We start from the raw sequence: 16635 nt of genomic DNA, 5'->3' as shown, positions 1-16635 counted from the left end.
ATTGTGACTTGGTAATAATTGTACATTTGATAAAGTTAGTTAATATCTTTTCTGTCTCATGTTTCTCTTCCACCTATTGTGTTTCTTAGAGTCCATTCTCTGAAGCCACATCAAAGATTTGAAAATATGCTACTTGCAATTTAGTTAATGTTTTCTCGGAAACTCCTGTGTTTGTTAGGTAATAAGGAAACTTTGATAATCAAAATGGTTACTGTAATGGCATTTTATTAGGGGCATGTTAAGGTTGAGCATTCAACGGATAAGGGTTTAACACTCACTGGTATTTCAGATCTGACCGGGTCCATCCTGGGAGACGGGAGATGAATGGGCATTTGGGATCAACAGCTTGGAGCCCACACAAGACCAAAAAGCACAGGAGATACATGGGATAAAATTGTTCTCTGAGTGGATCTCTGAATTGGAATGTATCAAAACTTTTCCAGTATCTTACAATCCAGAGCCTTGGATTTACACTCAAAGTCTGATTAAACAGAACTTGATCTATTTTCTTTAATATACTGCCTATCTTTCAAGAATTATCACTTTGTGGCAAGGATATTCTGTTAAGAAAGCTAAAGAACCTCAACATCTCCAAATCCCTGTGTATGTTGTTGTTGTTGTTGTCGTTATGTGTCATTATACGTGATCATAGTGATCCTATCTACAACAGCTTGGGAGCCTGCCCTGTCCAGAGCCAGTCTAACTATGACACACCTACCCCCATTGTCCCAGTTGCTGTATCGATCCATCTCATCTGGGGTCCTCCTCCCTTGCACTGTCCCTCCACCCTTCCAAGCAAGTGGTCTTTCTCCAATGATGGGTCCTTCCTGACCACATGCCCAAAGTATGTGAGACGGAACTTCAAAATCTTAGCCTCCTTATGTTAAGAATACATCACTAACCCAGGTAAATTATTAACCCTTGGGCTTATCTGAGTTTGTATCTCATTGATATATATTGATCCAGGAAGAAGTCAAGCAATGAGACCTGATAGAGCTTTACTCCTAAAGAAAGAGTAGATTTAAGCTAAAATATTGGACATTGAGGTATACTTAAGTACTCCATTTCAAAGTTGTACACATTCACACACAGAAGTGGATGTGTAACATTTTATCAGCTATGTGAAAATGGTTGTCTGATTCAAAATGTCAAATATCACTCAATCACTGCTCACTAATGCCAAGTATGTTCATATTTACGCATCTCATTTCACTTTTTACAACTTCTTATTTTCCTACATTCATACTTTATGCATTACATGTTCCAATTACTAATAATGCATGTTTGCAGATGTTTCTCTCTCTCTCTCTCTCTCTCTCTTTGTTTCTTTGAAGATGTATTTATTTATACTATACTTACTTAACAATCCTCCTCTGTTATCACAGAGTTTTTTAGGACTGTGTTATTTCAAAAGTGGATGGTCAGTCTTGCTTCTTAGTCTGTGTCACTCTGGAAGCTCTGCTGAAACGTGTCTACCATGAGTGACCTTGCTGATATTTGCAATGATGCTGGCTTGGCTCCCATCACTATAAGACTATGAAAGTCAACACAGTATAGAGAAGTACTGTGCCTAGAAAGAACACTATAAACAAGCAAGCACACACAGATACAAACTATAAAGCAAGCACCATCACAACAACATGCAAGTTACCCTAGCAGAGCAAACTGACAGACAAGTACTGTATCCATATGAGTAAACTACAAAACAGGTAACTATGTAAATATAAAACAAACATGCATGTTATGGGAAACAGAAAATAAACTGTCTAGCCTAGGGTGGTTTATCTGCCAGTTCAGCAAAAGATTAGAGTTGGGAAGCCCAGTCAGGTCAGAGTTTCTACTTGTCTGAGTGATGACTGAAGCCCTGAGATCTGAGTCAGCTCATGGGTAGCACCTCTTTTGACCTAAGGTGTGTCCAGGGTGTGTCAAGGCATGGAGCTCCCAATCTGGGACAGAGTTTCTGCTGGGTCAGAGAAGCCTAGACTGAGCAAAGAATACTGAGTATCCCAAGCACTGCCAAAAGAACAAACACGTCGGTCTTGGAGAAAGGGCAGTCAGAGTGTCCTTAGAGGCAAGAATGATGAAACTTCTTCTCATATACTTTGGGAATGTTGTCTGGAGGGGTTAGTCCTTGGAAAAAAGAGACCATGCTTGGAAAGGTGGAGGGTTAGAGATAGAGAAGACTGTCAACAAAATGGACTGACACAGTTCCAGTCACTGAAACAATGTACTTGGGCATTTCTGAGATTAACAGGAAGGTGCGAGAAAGGGCAAATTTATTATCTATCATTCAGAGAGTTGCTATGAGTCATAGTTGACTTGATGGCACATAATAATAACAACATGTGCAAAATTACCCTCTGTATAAGTTCCCTTCTCAAAAGTATTTCTTTTAGATTCTTACCTCATCTGCCACTTTCCATATTTCTTGATCACTCCACTGTTCATAGGGATCCAGGTTTTTTCTAAATGTTCCAGAAAAGATGAATACTTTCTATAGCAATAAGGGAGGGAGAAGAAAATGAATAACTTTCTTTAATGAATATTCTTCCCTTTTAATTTATTTTATTATGAAGTATTTAAAGCAAAAATAAAAATTATTATAACAAGAATCCACATACCATTCAGTTTTACCATTCTTAGCATTCATTTGTGTCCAATTTTATATGTTCATATTTTCTTTCCATAATTTTAAAGAAATATAAGCTAAAACACATCTCAGGTGACTCAATGGCACATAACAACAATAACATACTATAACAGGTTTGGAAGCAGGCGTGGCATCCACTTCCTAAACAACATGTCTCCAGAAACTCTATGAACTTTGATAAATGTCGATAGTTGTAGAGGGACTTCAGGCCTTTTGTTCATAGGGTCGCTATGAGTCGTGCTCGACTCAAAGGCAATCAACAACAACAGCTAAAAGAACACTTGGAACCATCACAAATGCTTATCAAATACATATTCTTTAAAATAAATTTGAGAAATTGGATTTCTCCCCTAGCTATATTCCTTACAGGAAAATATAAAATCAAATGGCTAAACAAGAACTAAGCATGAGTCCCAATGAATTGTTGAAACAAATTTCTATTAATATCGCTAATTTATTTTCCTCCCACTTACCTCAAAATTTTAACTTCTAGTTTGATTTTTTAAGATATTTTCATTCATTTCCACATTCTGATTTAAGCATACATGTTCAGTTGGTCAATAAACAAAGGTGTACGTCTAATATGAGCGCACAGGAACAAGACAGACATAATGAAATGAAACATTTGTTGAACTGAAGGCAGGCTCCAGAGGGAGGCGGAGGGGAGTATTCTCGTAAGGTGAACAAGGGACGGGCTTCCAGTAGGAAGTCTCATCCTGAGACACTCCACTGCACTCTACGTATTATCAGTATGAGTATAGACTGCTTTAAAAGAAAATCAGCATATCATTAGTAAATGCTGCTATCATAATAACAACTACTATTCTCTTTGTGCTAATTTTTAATTGAAAGTTATTTTACTTATATATCTATTTTTTCATTTTAGTGAAGGTTCCCAAAGAGATTTATTTTTATTCAGGTACATTTTTCTCCCACCCCCAATTCTGTTTTTAATGCTTATTTTGTTCCAGGCTGTTAAATGTCCATCACATCGTCTCTAATTGTTCATTCTTTTCAGATTGTCTATCCTTTCACCCATTCCAGGGCAGTGTTCACAATCTATCTCTTCTTTATTCACTCTCCCCTTCACTTCCCCCAGTTTAACAGGAGTCTTTTGCAGTATCTATCCTTTTGTGATGGAGATATTTCACTCAGCATAATGTCTTCCAGAATCATCCACGTTGTGCAATGTTTGATGAGTTCATTGTTTTGTAATGCTGCGTGATATTCTTTCGTATGAATCAATCATAGCTTTTCTACCTATTCAATAGTTAATGGCACTTGGGCTGTTTCCATTTATTTGCTATTGTGAATATTGCTGAGATAAACATTGGTGTGCATTGAATTGAAAATTCATTTTTATCTTTCTATTTAAAAGAATTTTGGTGATGTCATGCATAATATGTTGGACTGCTAATGGAAAAGTTGGTAATTTGAACCCACAAGGTCAAGGCAATCTGCTCTGGAGTAGAGGTGCCCTGGACCTCACAGCCACCATAACAGCCTCCTCACTGCTGTAGCTAAGCTCAGGAATGATCACGTGAGAGATGTCTACCTCTTTTGATTCCATTCATTCTGGCTTTCTTTTACTTCCTCCTGGTGGCTGGGACTCTCCTCTCCACATTCTTCCACTGGCCAGCTAGTCCTTCCTTTAGGATTCTAATGAATTATCACTTCCCCAGGGGCATCTTTCCTGATCCTCAAAAACCAAATAAATCCATGCTACGGGCTCATACAGCACTGCTTGCTGTATAAAGGTAACTTGTGGTTGCTGTGAAGCTGAACACTGTGACACTGATGTGTCAAATGCGATAATGGTTACCCATGGTGTACAGTGTTTGGTGGAGCTCCCTGATTAAAACAAGCTTTGAAGCAGGAGTGGCACCCACTTCCATAATAGCTGGCCTCTGGAAACCCTATGAACCTGGAGAAAGGATGAAAGTTATAAAAATGTTCAGGTCTTTCGTTCATAGGGTCACTATGAGTCGCCTACGACTTGAAGGCACCTAAAACAACAACAACAATGGTCCCATAGCAAAACTCCCTCACTGGTATACAATCCCCCCACACCTCCCCCAATCCCCCCCCCTACCCCCAAATATAATCCACTCTGCAACCCTCATTGCATACTCCTACTCCTACGATAAAAATAATGCCCTAAAATATAATACTTTTAGTTCCATTTTTACAATGGATTCAAGGATTTCACAGACTCATCTCTAAAGCTAAAAGGGCCTTAGAGGTTATCTAAGTCCTCTTTGCTGGTTTACAAATGAAAAATAGCCACGGGACTGAGAATTACATGGCTCGGCCTTGTTGACACAGTCCAGTGCAGCAAAAAGCACCCCTGAAACAATACATCACAGCGCTTCTCCATTTAAGCGATTCTTCACACATAGGAAAGTCGGGGTGCACAAACATCTGATACTTATTTTAGGTCATGTATAAGGAGCAATTCTTGGGAATCGAGGAAGACAAAAGAGAGAGCCATTGTTCACCATATGACTAATCTCTTTCCTGAAGCTGACTCCTCCACTCAGTGGAGACTTCCCAGTTCAGGTCTAGATGGGGTACTGTAAAATTGGCCCTGTTCCCAGCAACTGGCATTCTGCTTTAGATCTCACAAACCAAACCAAAACACAATCAAGACAACAGACAAGCAATCTAGCTACAGAGGCGACAGAGTACTACAGAAACAACTTACTCTATGTCTATATTAAAGGTTGTTTGATTAAAATGTGGCCCACCTATTTATGACATCAAAGTGGTTCAGACCTCTCTTTTTTTTTACAGTATATGCTGATGGTGTTGTTTTATAAATTGAATCTACGCAATAATATTCTGTCCAATTTGGATAGATCGATATTTTAATGTTGTATTGTACTTACTAAGTTGCTGTACCATGGTCACTTTTGGTTACTGTGAGGCTGAACACTGTGACACAGATGTGTCAAATGCGTTAACGGTTGGCTACCCAGTGCGGACTGAGAGTGGGGTGGAGCTCCCCAATTGAACAAGGGTGGAAGGAGGAGTGGCATCCACTTCCATAATAGCTTGCCTCCGGAAACCCTATGAACCTGGAGAGAGTATGAAAGGCACCCACACATCGAGGGCTCTCCTTCATAGGGTCGCTATGAATCACCTGTGACTTGATGGCACTTAACAACAACAACAACAACAATTGTACTTACTACTTACTAGGGAGTCTAATTAATTTTTTTGTATGTACTAATTAATTGAATTCTCATCCCAACTCAATGAAATAGTTACTACCACTACACTCATTTTATCGACAAGGAAACAGGAACATGGAAAGAAGTAACTTGCCTTACAAAACTCAGGTTTTGTGAACACTTCATCCTTTGTGAAAGAAATAATTTAGCAATTTGGCACAGAATATTAGTATTGAATTCCTACCATACAAATTATTGTACTGTATGCTGTATAAGAAATAGGAGCACTGGTGGCCCAGTGGCAAGAAGTTGTGTTGCAATCTTGAAAGCACGAGGTTCAAATCCACCAACTGCTCTATGGGAGAAGGATGGGAAATCACCTCCCATACAATTGATTAACTGCCTCTGAAAACCTGCCAGAGTGTCAGCTATGGGTTGGCTCCAAATCAATGGTACACAACAACAACAAGAATAAGCAAACAATCTGTACTTGATTTAGATTTCTATTATATTCTTTTTTACTAGTCTTCTTGATAGTTTTGTGCTTAAATCTGCTTCCTTAACTAAGACGTGTACCAAGTACTTGCAATAAATCAAAACATGTTGCTGTTAAATTGATTACAACTCATAGTGATTATCAAAATTATCAAAAGTGATTGAACCTCAAATTTCACTATTCAGATTTACAGATACATGTTTAGCCTTATCTGATATTCCTCACAACAAAAGATGCTCTAATCTTGTGATAGGAATCACATGTAGATATTATTACTTGGGGATTATAAAGTCTTATATGAATGGCACTGGGCTAAAAAAAGGTCTTACATGAAACCCAGGTGTAATTATTTCTTAAGAATGATTTGTGGCTCTCAAACTTGATATAGTATAAAAATATATATTCTTAAAGATCAGTTTTCTTCTTCTCTTTTCTTTTTATTCATGAATTAAGTGAATACCATGGTTTAAAGCTAATGAACAATCTTAAGTCTGGTGTTCAAACAGTTAAGTCAACAGGACTCGGACTATAGCCTTCATTGTGTCTTCCCATCCCCTTACAGGTAAGTGGAACAAATTGAAGGAAGTTCCACCATGAAATAGACACAATACTGTCTCTATCATGCCAGAATATTTTCTAAGACAGCATTCTAGCTGCAGGCAGGAAGATATTAAAAAGAAAATCCTGCAAGAACTTGTCAAAACTACAGGGATCTTTTGATTCTACAGCTCATGATTGAGATCACTCTGAGAAAAATGGGAGCCTTCATGTTCAGAGCTCTTGTTTCAAGTTTCTGAGAACAAGTGCCCAGTTGGCCAGTGATTTCTCATGTTCCAATGTTAGCCCCTGGAGAAACTACACCCCTGTAAGAGCAGAAAGATAAGAAGAAGGAAATTAAAGAAATGTAAATGAAAACAGTTCTTGCGGGGTATTAAAATTTTTATTACATTTTAAAGAACAGCTACTAGGAAAGGGGGGAAAATAATTTGATGTGTCAAAGAAAGGCCAGGAAAATCAAAGCATCTCTTGATTCAGATGTCAGAAATACGTGTCTTGCTCTCTTCCTCTCCATCATAAGTACTCACTTGTCATGTGAGAAATGGTACATTTAGCTAAGACATTTGTGTGATATTAGGGTACAGGTCCTGAAAGCAGGATCATAAGCTGGTATCCTGAAAAGAAGCATCTACGTCAGCACCACCGCTCACTTCTGGAAAACACTGTTGAAAGTATTTCTGGCTTTCGAATCTATAACTTCTCAGCCATCGAAGAACAATATAGACTAAAAAAGTTTAGTAGATTCATTTGGGCAGAAAAGCAGGATAAAGAATTTTTATGGGTTAGCATTTCCTACAAATTGTGTTTTTAAGAATCCTAAGGACTTAAAAAAACCCCCAACTTCACCACAAGGTGTATTGGTGATTTGGTTTCCAGTGGAATTGGAAGAACTTTTTTTAGAGCTCTGCTTATCCTAACACGTAGATCTATAAGAACAACAGCAACAGAACCCCAAAGCTTTATTGTCGTTAGTTTGAAATAGGGTCAGAAGACTTTGATTAAACTGACCCACGTTTCCCAGACAACCAGATTCTATCCCACATCCTCCAGCATTTTTAGCAAGCCTTTTGCTATCACCTTGGGATACTTGTATTCCCAGAACATTTTCTCTTTAAGACCATGTGACAATCCTTTTACTCCTTTCCAAAGAAACAATACTCGGTTTGGCAGTTAAAATATTTAGTGCCTCATTAGTCTAAAGGACTAAATGCTCCCTAAAAGTTATCTATCAAGAAATACAAGCTTTCTTTCTTAGTCTAGATTTGTAGTCACTCTACCTAGAGATGCTCCTGACATTTTGATTCTGTGCTAAAAGTAAAGAAGAGTGTAAAAGAACCACGGTAGTGAAGTGGAGTTAGTGCCTAACAGAACAAAGCGAAGAAAAGAATAGTTTACAAAATGAATATGCACATAGAAATGAGAGCAAAGACCAGGAGCAATATTGGAAATGCCTTTCTGCTTTAGTCCCATTAAGGACCTCCCTTGGTTTCCATTTAGATGATTTCAAATCTGGAACCGCCAGAATTTTCTGTCACACACAAGAAGTCCTCTACACAACCACACAGGTACAATGATATTAAGGCAGCGACGCTAGGCAGACTTTGTGATTCAGAACAAAGAGTGGTATTTTACAGAAAGCCAAAAAGCTACAGATTAATCCGACATGGTTCATCCTATCCTAAGAACAAAAACAATCACTACATTTTCTATTTCCAATTCTACAACCTCATAAATGCTTCCAAGTGTTAGTTATTTCAACAGAATCTTCTCCGACTTGTAATGCATCTCCCAACCTCCTGTGAGTGCTAACATGGAGCTCAGAGCACTGAAGCAGGAATACGAAAAGGAAGGAAAAAAGCTGATGAAAACAGAAGGCACACTGATTTGGGTGCGGGGTCTGCCTTCCCAGGAACATTACTGAAACTACCATTATGTCAATGCTTTCTGTCTCAGGGAATTTCAAGTGTCCCTTTCAAAGGTCCGTATTGCAGCAAAAAGACAACAAACACTATGAAAAGAGTTTGTGGAGAAATGTGATTTTCCTGACTACAAAAACCTATTACTGTCGTGTCTATTACAACACAGAACTGTCCTAGAGGAAGGAGTAGACTGCCCTATGGGGCTTCCAAGGCTGTACACATTTATGGAAGCTGACACCACATCTTTGTCCTACAATAAAGGGTTCAAACAAGGCATTCCGTTAGTAGCTATGGGCTTATCCAGTCACTAAGGTCCCTTTCCTGAGTATAAGTGTCAAAAGATGATTTTTAAAAAATGTCATTTAATCACTTCCCTTCCGTCCCCATTAATCCACCCCATTAAGGCTTCGGGCTCACCTGTGGGATGACTCCAAAGGCTTTTCTCCACTGTTGCAAGGTTGTTGAATCCCAAGACACACCATCAATCCGGATTTCTCCCTCAGTGATCAGCAGTCTCAAGAACGCTGATAACAATGTGCTTTTCCCAGATCCCGTTCTTCCCAACAGGCCCACCTGTGAGACAAAAGTAGCAGAATGACTCCCGTCAAACATTGTTCCATCAGGTCAGTGCAACACAGTATTATATCTAAGTAAAACCCACGACAATTCTTTTTTAAACTTAAAAAAATTTATTATTATTATTGTTAATTTTAATGAAAACTTACAGAGACTTTAGATTTCCATTCATTCATTGTTGCACTTTTCTCTCTGCCCACCCCTCTCCCCCAGTTTGTTCTTCTCTTTGAAAAGTAAAATAAAACTTCTTTCATCCACTCCACTGTGCAGCCTTCATTCTGGACTCATGTCATGCCAATAATCATATATATCTTTTAAACTGTTCTCTCCCTCATCTGTTTCAATGCAGTAATAATTATTAATTTATCCCATCTTTCTCAGTCTCCCCCCAAACCCCCATGTCAGTCCCATTTTACAACAGTGGCACTATGCAGTATTTGTCCTTTTGTGACTGAGATATTTCACTCAACATAATGTCCTCCAGGGTCACCCGTTTTGAATAATATTTCATGAGTTCCTTATTTTTCAATGCAGCATAGTACTCCACTGTGTGAATATACCACAGTTTCCCTATCCATTCATTTGTTGATGGGCACTTAGCTTGTTACCAACTCTTTGCTATTGTGAGTCACAAGGGGAAGATTTCACTTACTCTTCACACCTTCCTCCATACTCATACTCTTGGTAAGAATGCCAAGTTTATAGTCTGTGTAAGAATAAACCTGGCACAGAATTTGGCCATAAGGAATTGACCTCATGATGTTGCCTTCATTTATCACGGAACTTAACAAAAAGCAAAATAGTTGGACAAGTCCATTTCTAATTGACGAACGGCAAAACAGGAATGTCTCAAAGCACATTATTCCCATGGATGGGCTCAAAACAAAGGTCAAGACCTACATATCAATTTAGTTACAACACATAAATGGAAATTTGGACATTCGTTCATCTGAAGCAGGGTTCATATTCATATGCAACCTTTAATCAATTAATCACTTAAGCAATAGCCACTCTTAGATCTCACAATAGACAAGATCAAGAGGAAACTAAAATAAAACACGAACAGTTGATTCTGACTCATGGTGACCCATATGTACTGTAGAGGAGATCTATGCTCCATGGGGTTTCCAGGCTGTGACATTTTGGAAGCAGACAGCCAAATGTTTCTTTTGAGCAGCCAATGGGTAGGTTTGAACAGTCAACCTTTCAGTTAGTAGTCAAGCATTCAACTTAGGACACTACCTGGGGACTCCAAAAATAAGTTTGGTAAATGATACCATCCAAGAGAAAGTGGCAGTGAAGGAAGCCTCACTGCCACTCAGCGGATAGATAATACGTGTCGGTTGTCAAATCATATTCTTATCCCTAGCCCGACTGGCAGGAGAAAAGACACAGGAAAAAGATATTGATGTTCTTATAAGAACAAAGTATGCAGTTCAGTTTGCCATGCACCGTACAGGGAGAGCAGATGGTCCACATGACTCTCAAACTCTATCTCTGATTTCAGCACGGATCCCTGAACCTAGGGGCATGTGCTGTAAGCGGAAGAGAACAGGCAACAGAACACTGAGTAGACTGCCCAGCATGTAGTGGCACTGAGTAAAGTTCATTCCGATTTCTTTTTATCCTTTGGCCCCTTTACAGAGCAGCCAAGAGAAGGGGACTTTTCAGAGCAGTGATCCTCACACACGGGGAAGGGCACTTTTGAATTGCTTTGTTTCTAAGTTTCCAGTCCACTGCAAATGAGTACTTTGGGAAAAAAAATACAGTAAAAATACATTTTAAAAAACTTACTCTCAATTTCTACACTTGTCTCATCATAGCCTAATAACAGTTTCTGAATCAGGGCCAGTTCATGAACCACAATAAAGGTTTTCGAATGTCTAACAAACTAAAATAATAATATTGAGGCATCCAATACTTACATACCTGGTAAAACACTAGGTCTTTGGGAGTTAGTAAGCTATAAGGTGACAACTGTCTTTGTATCAACCAAAAAAGCTACCATATAGCATTTTTATGAATGTTTGTTCTCTGAGACAATGAACAAACCCAGATCAACCAAAAGTTGTTCACTACACCCTATTGAGTTTTATCATCACACTGATCCCAATCAATGATTATTTTCACATTTTCTTCCTGATCATTGCTTGTGTTTACCAAAAAAAAAAAAAAAAAGAAGTAGTTCAAACAGGGTAGCCTAGTCAATCTAATTTTCCATTGGATTCTTGGCACCTGGCCCAATTGTGGGCTTATATAAGGTTCTCCATATATGCCTGTTTGTCAGAATTAAGGAACAGTCAGATGGATGAATGGGTGAGTAGAATGAAGAGTAAACTTATTGAGCTGATCTAATAAAATGAGTTAGTGAAGTTTGTTCAATTGCTAGATAATTTTTCCTTTTAAAGTTATGTGGAATTTCATTTGCACACAATCTCTGATGGCTTGTTGTTGGTTGCTGTCGAGTCGAGCACAACTCATAGCAACGCTATGACCTGAAGCCTTTTGATAACTATCATCGTTTCTCAAAGTTTATTGAGTTTCCAGAGGCATGTGGTTTAGGAAGTGGATGCCACTCCTGCCTCTCCGGTGGCTTAGTGGCAAGAAATTGCACTGTTAACTCAACAGTATTTGGTTCAAGTTTACCAGCAGCTCCACAGAAGAAAGATGGGCAATCTCCATGCAATTTACTGCCTTTGAAAACCTGCTGGAGGGTCAGCTATGAGTCAGTTCTGGCTCAATGCTATATAACAACAAGAACAAACAACTCCCAATTTTGTAAATTAGTTACACTCTGATACTGAGAGAAAACAAGATTGAGGTAATTTTTAAATATTTTGCTATGGCTTGGTTTCCTTATTGTTTTGCATTTTTATTCTACCTTTTCCAACTGACAAGACTCTCGCTGGCCTCTGCCTAACAAAGTCTTCTTGTGTTTGCTATAATTGGCATATAACAATTCCTTTCTGAGATTTGTTTTTCCATTCTTCTCAGTAATCTATTGATCAAGTTCAGAGCACTTCCTGCAAATAAGCTTTTAGGACAGTCTAATTCTAAGTCAGTGTTATCTAGTAACGTTAGTGTTCCTCCTCTCTGAGAATTTTGGATCAAGATAAATAAAAACATTATCTGAAGAGTGAAACAGTATCGAGTTAGGTGCTAGTTATGATGGCATGGTACCATGAATAGAACAATCTTAGAGCGTTCCATTTAGAGAGCCTAGTTGAGTATACTGCAACAGGTTCTAATTACTTTTCAATCTCTTCATGGTTTCCAGAAATCAAAAGGGCAAGTCTAGTGAAATTTAGATCTCCAAGGGGATTAAAGCTGTAACTTTTTTACAATCATTCAATGTTGTTTCTCCTAAGCCCAGCATAAATTTCTTAACGCTTCAGCCACTTCCTACCAATTTTCATTAGACAGGCAGTACCAAAAGCATTTAACAAACCAAGCAGGCATTTACATGCCTTTGTTGTATTTATCTGAACCCTTGGCATGATAATGAATTGTTTCTGGCATTTCTTCAGACTATTAGTCTGAACAGCAGAAAAACTTGCTCAAAAAAAGACCTTGAAGAACTAGTGATTATCCACTTAATCAGAGGACCATCCAGTCCTGTGATATATGGACATAGAATACCACTCATGGCATTTTTAACACGTCCAGGTTTGCTGTGGATGATCAGGTTCCAATTTAAATCCTAGCCTGTGTGTTTTGTGAAGAAAAGGGAGGGACAGGGGAGGAATGTGAGTAGACGAAATATAGGCAAAAAGAACAAAAGGTTTGTTTTTATCTTACAGCTGAGATTGGAAAGATAAACTGTTTTTTGGAGCAAAAGTTGTGAAACAGTTGCTCTATTTCTCTTACAATAACAAAATTTAAAATCAAGCTTCTGCAAATGAAAGGCCTCATCTAAGGGTGAGGAAAGTAGTAAGACATTTTTTTCCTTCTTAACTACCACAGAGAAATTGTTCTCCTATAAAGATTGAATCTTTTATGCAAAAATTATTCTTCTTCATCTTTATTCATATAACAAAAATATTGAAATACACTGAAAGTTACAGATTTTCACATTTCCATGGCTCTTTTCTTTCTCTCCAAGAATATGAATTGCCCCACACTTGAACCTGCCGTGATTTTACAAACAAACCTGTCAACTTAGTCGGAGCTGACTTACAGTTAACCCTCCAGTGGGTTGCAGGAGCTGTAAATTGCACAAGAAGAGATAGCCCATCTTTCTCCTATGGAGTCTCTGGTTAGAAATGCCACAGGGTAAAGACTTCAGAATATCAATACAGCTCTCTGTGCCCTATGACACCAGGACTCTTGGCTGCTCAAAATTGTACACCAAATTTAAGTCTACTCCTTAACTCAGCATGGCAAAAAATGTTTGGGGGAATCTTCTAAAGAGTTTTCAAGATGCAGTTATAGGTTCTGAAGAAAAGGCAGTAGATATAGCATGCTAAAGTGATCTATTCAGAATTTTAAAAACTGGTTTTTATTTTAAGAAAGCAAGGGAGTTAGAAATAGGTATAAACCATTTATTTCTTTTTCACCACATTCTTCTATTAGGAAATATGTTAATTGAGATAAATGAAAAACTCACAGAACTTTCTCTTGATGTAATTAGCTGCTATGATGTCTATTCTAACTCAAGGAACTGAATGTATACGAAGTAGAATTACTCCAATAGTTTCTAAGGTTGTGACCTTTCAGAAATACGTTGCCAAGCCTACCTTCAGAAGGCACATCTGAGGGGGTTCATTGTCAACCTTTTAACTTATAATTAAATGCTTACCTCCTTTTTCCTTACTGTTCAAAATGAGAAAATCTCAACACTTTATCACAAAACAGATATCAAAGCTGAATTGTTGATGAAAGCATTTTCCACTTACACAACAAAATTTTGGAAATGACAACTGAAAAATGTTTGCATTTTGACAGATAGTATGCCACACCCTTTTCAGATGGATTCTTAAGCTTATCTTTCCTCTACATTTTCTGAGATGTGACAACTTTACTTCCCCCTAAAACTAACTCAATTGTTGTGCTTTAATTAAGAGTCATCTGAAAGTGATATATTTTGATCTCTATAGTCCTGTGAACATGAGGAGGCAAGGAACTCTACAAGGCAATTTTTATTACTTTCTTAGTTTTTTTACTTATGGAGGCCCACAGCCCTATATCAGAACAATGCTCTATTAAATTGTTTTATTTTACTGCCACTGAGTCTGAGCTCACTCACAGGTGACCCTGCACTGGGTTTCTAAGGCTATGCTTTGTATTGGAGGAGGTTGCCCATATGTCTCCTGGGGAGTAGCTGGTAGAATTGAACCACTAAAGAGGCATATCTTCAGGGGGAACGGCATGATATTCTATGTACTGGGCCACCAGAGATCTCTCAATGAATATAAACACATACAAAAATCACCCCTTATGCTCAACAAGTTCAAACTCCTGGCCTTACGATTCTTTGTCTCTACCCAACTTAGGTGGGACTGGAGAACATTATGCTGAGTGAACTAAGTCAGTCCCACAAGCATAAATATTGTATAAGACTGTTATTGTAGAATGAGTATAAAGATCCAGGAGGGATGGGAGAGGCTGGAAGCAGAGGGATGTGGATGTGCAGGGGGAAAAGGGGATTAATCATTGGGCTGTACAACTTAATAGGGGTGGGGTGAAGAAAGGATTTGTTCAAATTTGTATTAGAATTTTGTAAATAAACTAGTGAAAAAAAAATTTTAAAACACAAAACAAAAAGCCAATTGTTTGTCATGCAAAATTCTAACCACCATCATCTTCGTGCTGCTTCAGTTTCTCTGGCACGCCTTTGACTTTCTTATGGACAGTATGACCCAGAATAAAGACTTTGAAGACAATATAAAACTATAGTCACAAAATTTTAAAGTACGTGGAGAATAACTATTTTGTCATCAAGAACCAATCCAACAGCAGTCACGTACTGAGTCCCTTATGCTGTCAGTCCTGTTTTGATCCATAAGAATTAAAAAAAAAAAAAACCACAAAAAACAAAAAACAAAAAATTACCAAAAAACCCTACCAGGATGATTCATAGTTACTTCTGTTTGGGAAAAAAAAACCATGAACAATCCATATTTTGGCAAAAATGCCAAAGAAACTGAAAAATGCTAAGGACAAAGTAACAGCTATTTAAAAGAGTGCAAATTAGGTAAAATTTTGTGTAGCATATATAAAATGAACAAAACACTTCTCTTATGCAGTTCATTTTCAAGGTGGAAAAACCAAGATATGCTAAAATGCTTGTTTATATAATAACTTCACCAGTAAGTAACCTAGAAACTGGTTCATTAAAGCAGACTTCCATGTAAAATGGGCTTATTATACAGATTCAGAACTCTACAAATTAAATTTCATATGAAAAATATTAAATCTATATAAACTAAATATGTTCAACATTCGTTCTTAGCTACAATAGTAGCTCTACAAATGGACTCTAATCACTCATGGGCTTAAGAGCTTTAGACAACAGGAACTCATTTACTGAACACAAAGCAAGAAATGCTTAATACTTACCCTCTGACCAGGACTTATGGCGAAGGAAATGTTCTCTAGGATGGCACTGCCACCATCGATATATTTTGCCGTGAGGTCTTTGACCGTCATTTCACCCCCTGAGGGCCACTGGCCCTCTTTCTTCACATGCTGATTCTCAATAATCATCACTTTGGAGAGCTGAGCACCCTTAAAGCATTGGACCGACTGATAAGGTGTACTTTCTTCTGTTGGCATGTCGATAAACTTAAAGACCCGGCTCACAGATCGCATCTGAAACCAAAATATTTGATTTTTGTTTGTTTGTTTTGCTTTGGGGTTTCTGTTTGTTTTTTTCTTTTTGAAAGAAAGAATTTATTATTAAGTAGATTCAATATTATATATGACACCCTTAAGTTTATCAGAAGAACAATCAAAACCCTTAAATAACTTCCAGTTGAAAAAATATGTCCCTAAGTGCAAAAAATAATAAAGGAAAATTTTTCTTAACAGGTAACAGATGAAGTTACAAAAGTTGATATTAATTTGATTAACCAACTGTAAGAAAGAGCTATTTTTAAAAGTAGATCAGAGTTTTCATAAAAAATAATTTCAAAATCAGGAGAAAAGAATGTTTTATTTAATAACAGTAACTTTCTAATAATGTAAAGAAGTCGTATTCTTAACTCAAGATAGAATGAATGGTTTAAATATAAATCTAGAAACATACAATATACAAAACATACA

General features: G+C 37.7%; 1 protein-coding gene across 1 annotated transcript in view; it reads right to left on the bottom strand.

Moving 5' to 3' along the window:
• The window catches only part of CFTR (cystic fibrosis transmembrane conductance regulator (ATP-binding cassette sub-family C, member 7)), a 177326-nt gene that overhangs the window by 13672 nt on the left and 147019 nt on the right, over window positions 1-16635 (bottom strand). The window contains exons 21-23 of the mRNA XM_006882697.1: window positions 15931-16182; window positions 9214-9369; window positions 2405-2494 (exon numbers count right to left, since the gene is read on the bottom strand). Of these exons, the coding sequence (XP_006882759.1) occupies window positions 2405-2494; window positions 9214-9369; window positions 15931-16182 (498 nt within the window). The remainder of the gene's footprint in view (window positions 1-2404; window positions 2495-9213; window positions 9370-15930; window positions 16183-16635) is intronic.

This window comes from Elephantulus edwardii, unplaced genomic scaffold, assembly GCF_000299155.1.
Source record: "Elephantulus edwardii isolate Elephantulus edwardi_28Jun2011 unplaced genomic scaffold, EleEdw1.0 scaffold00022, whole genome shotgun sequence".
In the NCBI taxonomy this organism is placed as follows: Eukaryota; Metazoa; Chordata; class Mammalia; order Macroscelidea; family Macroscelididae; genus Elephantulus; species Elephantulus edwardii.
Note: the sequence above shows the minus strand (reverse complement) of the source record. Positions and strands in the feature narration are given on the sequence as shown.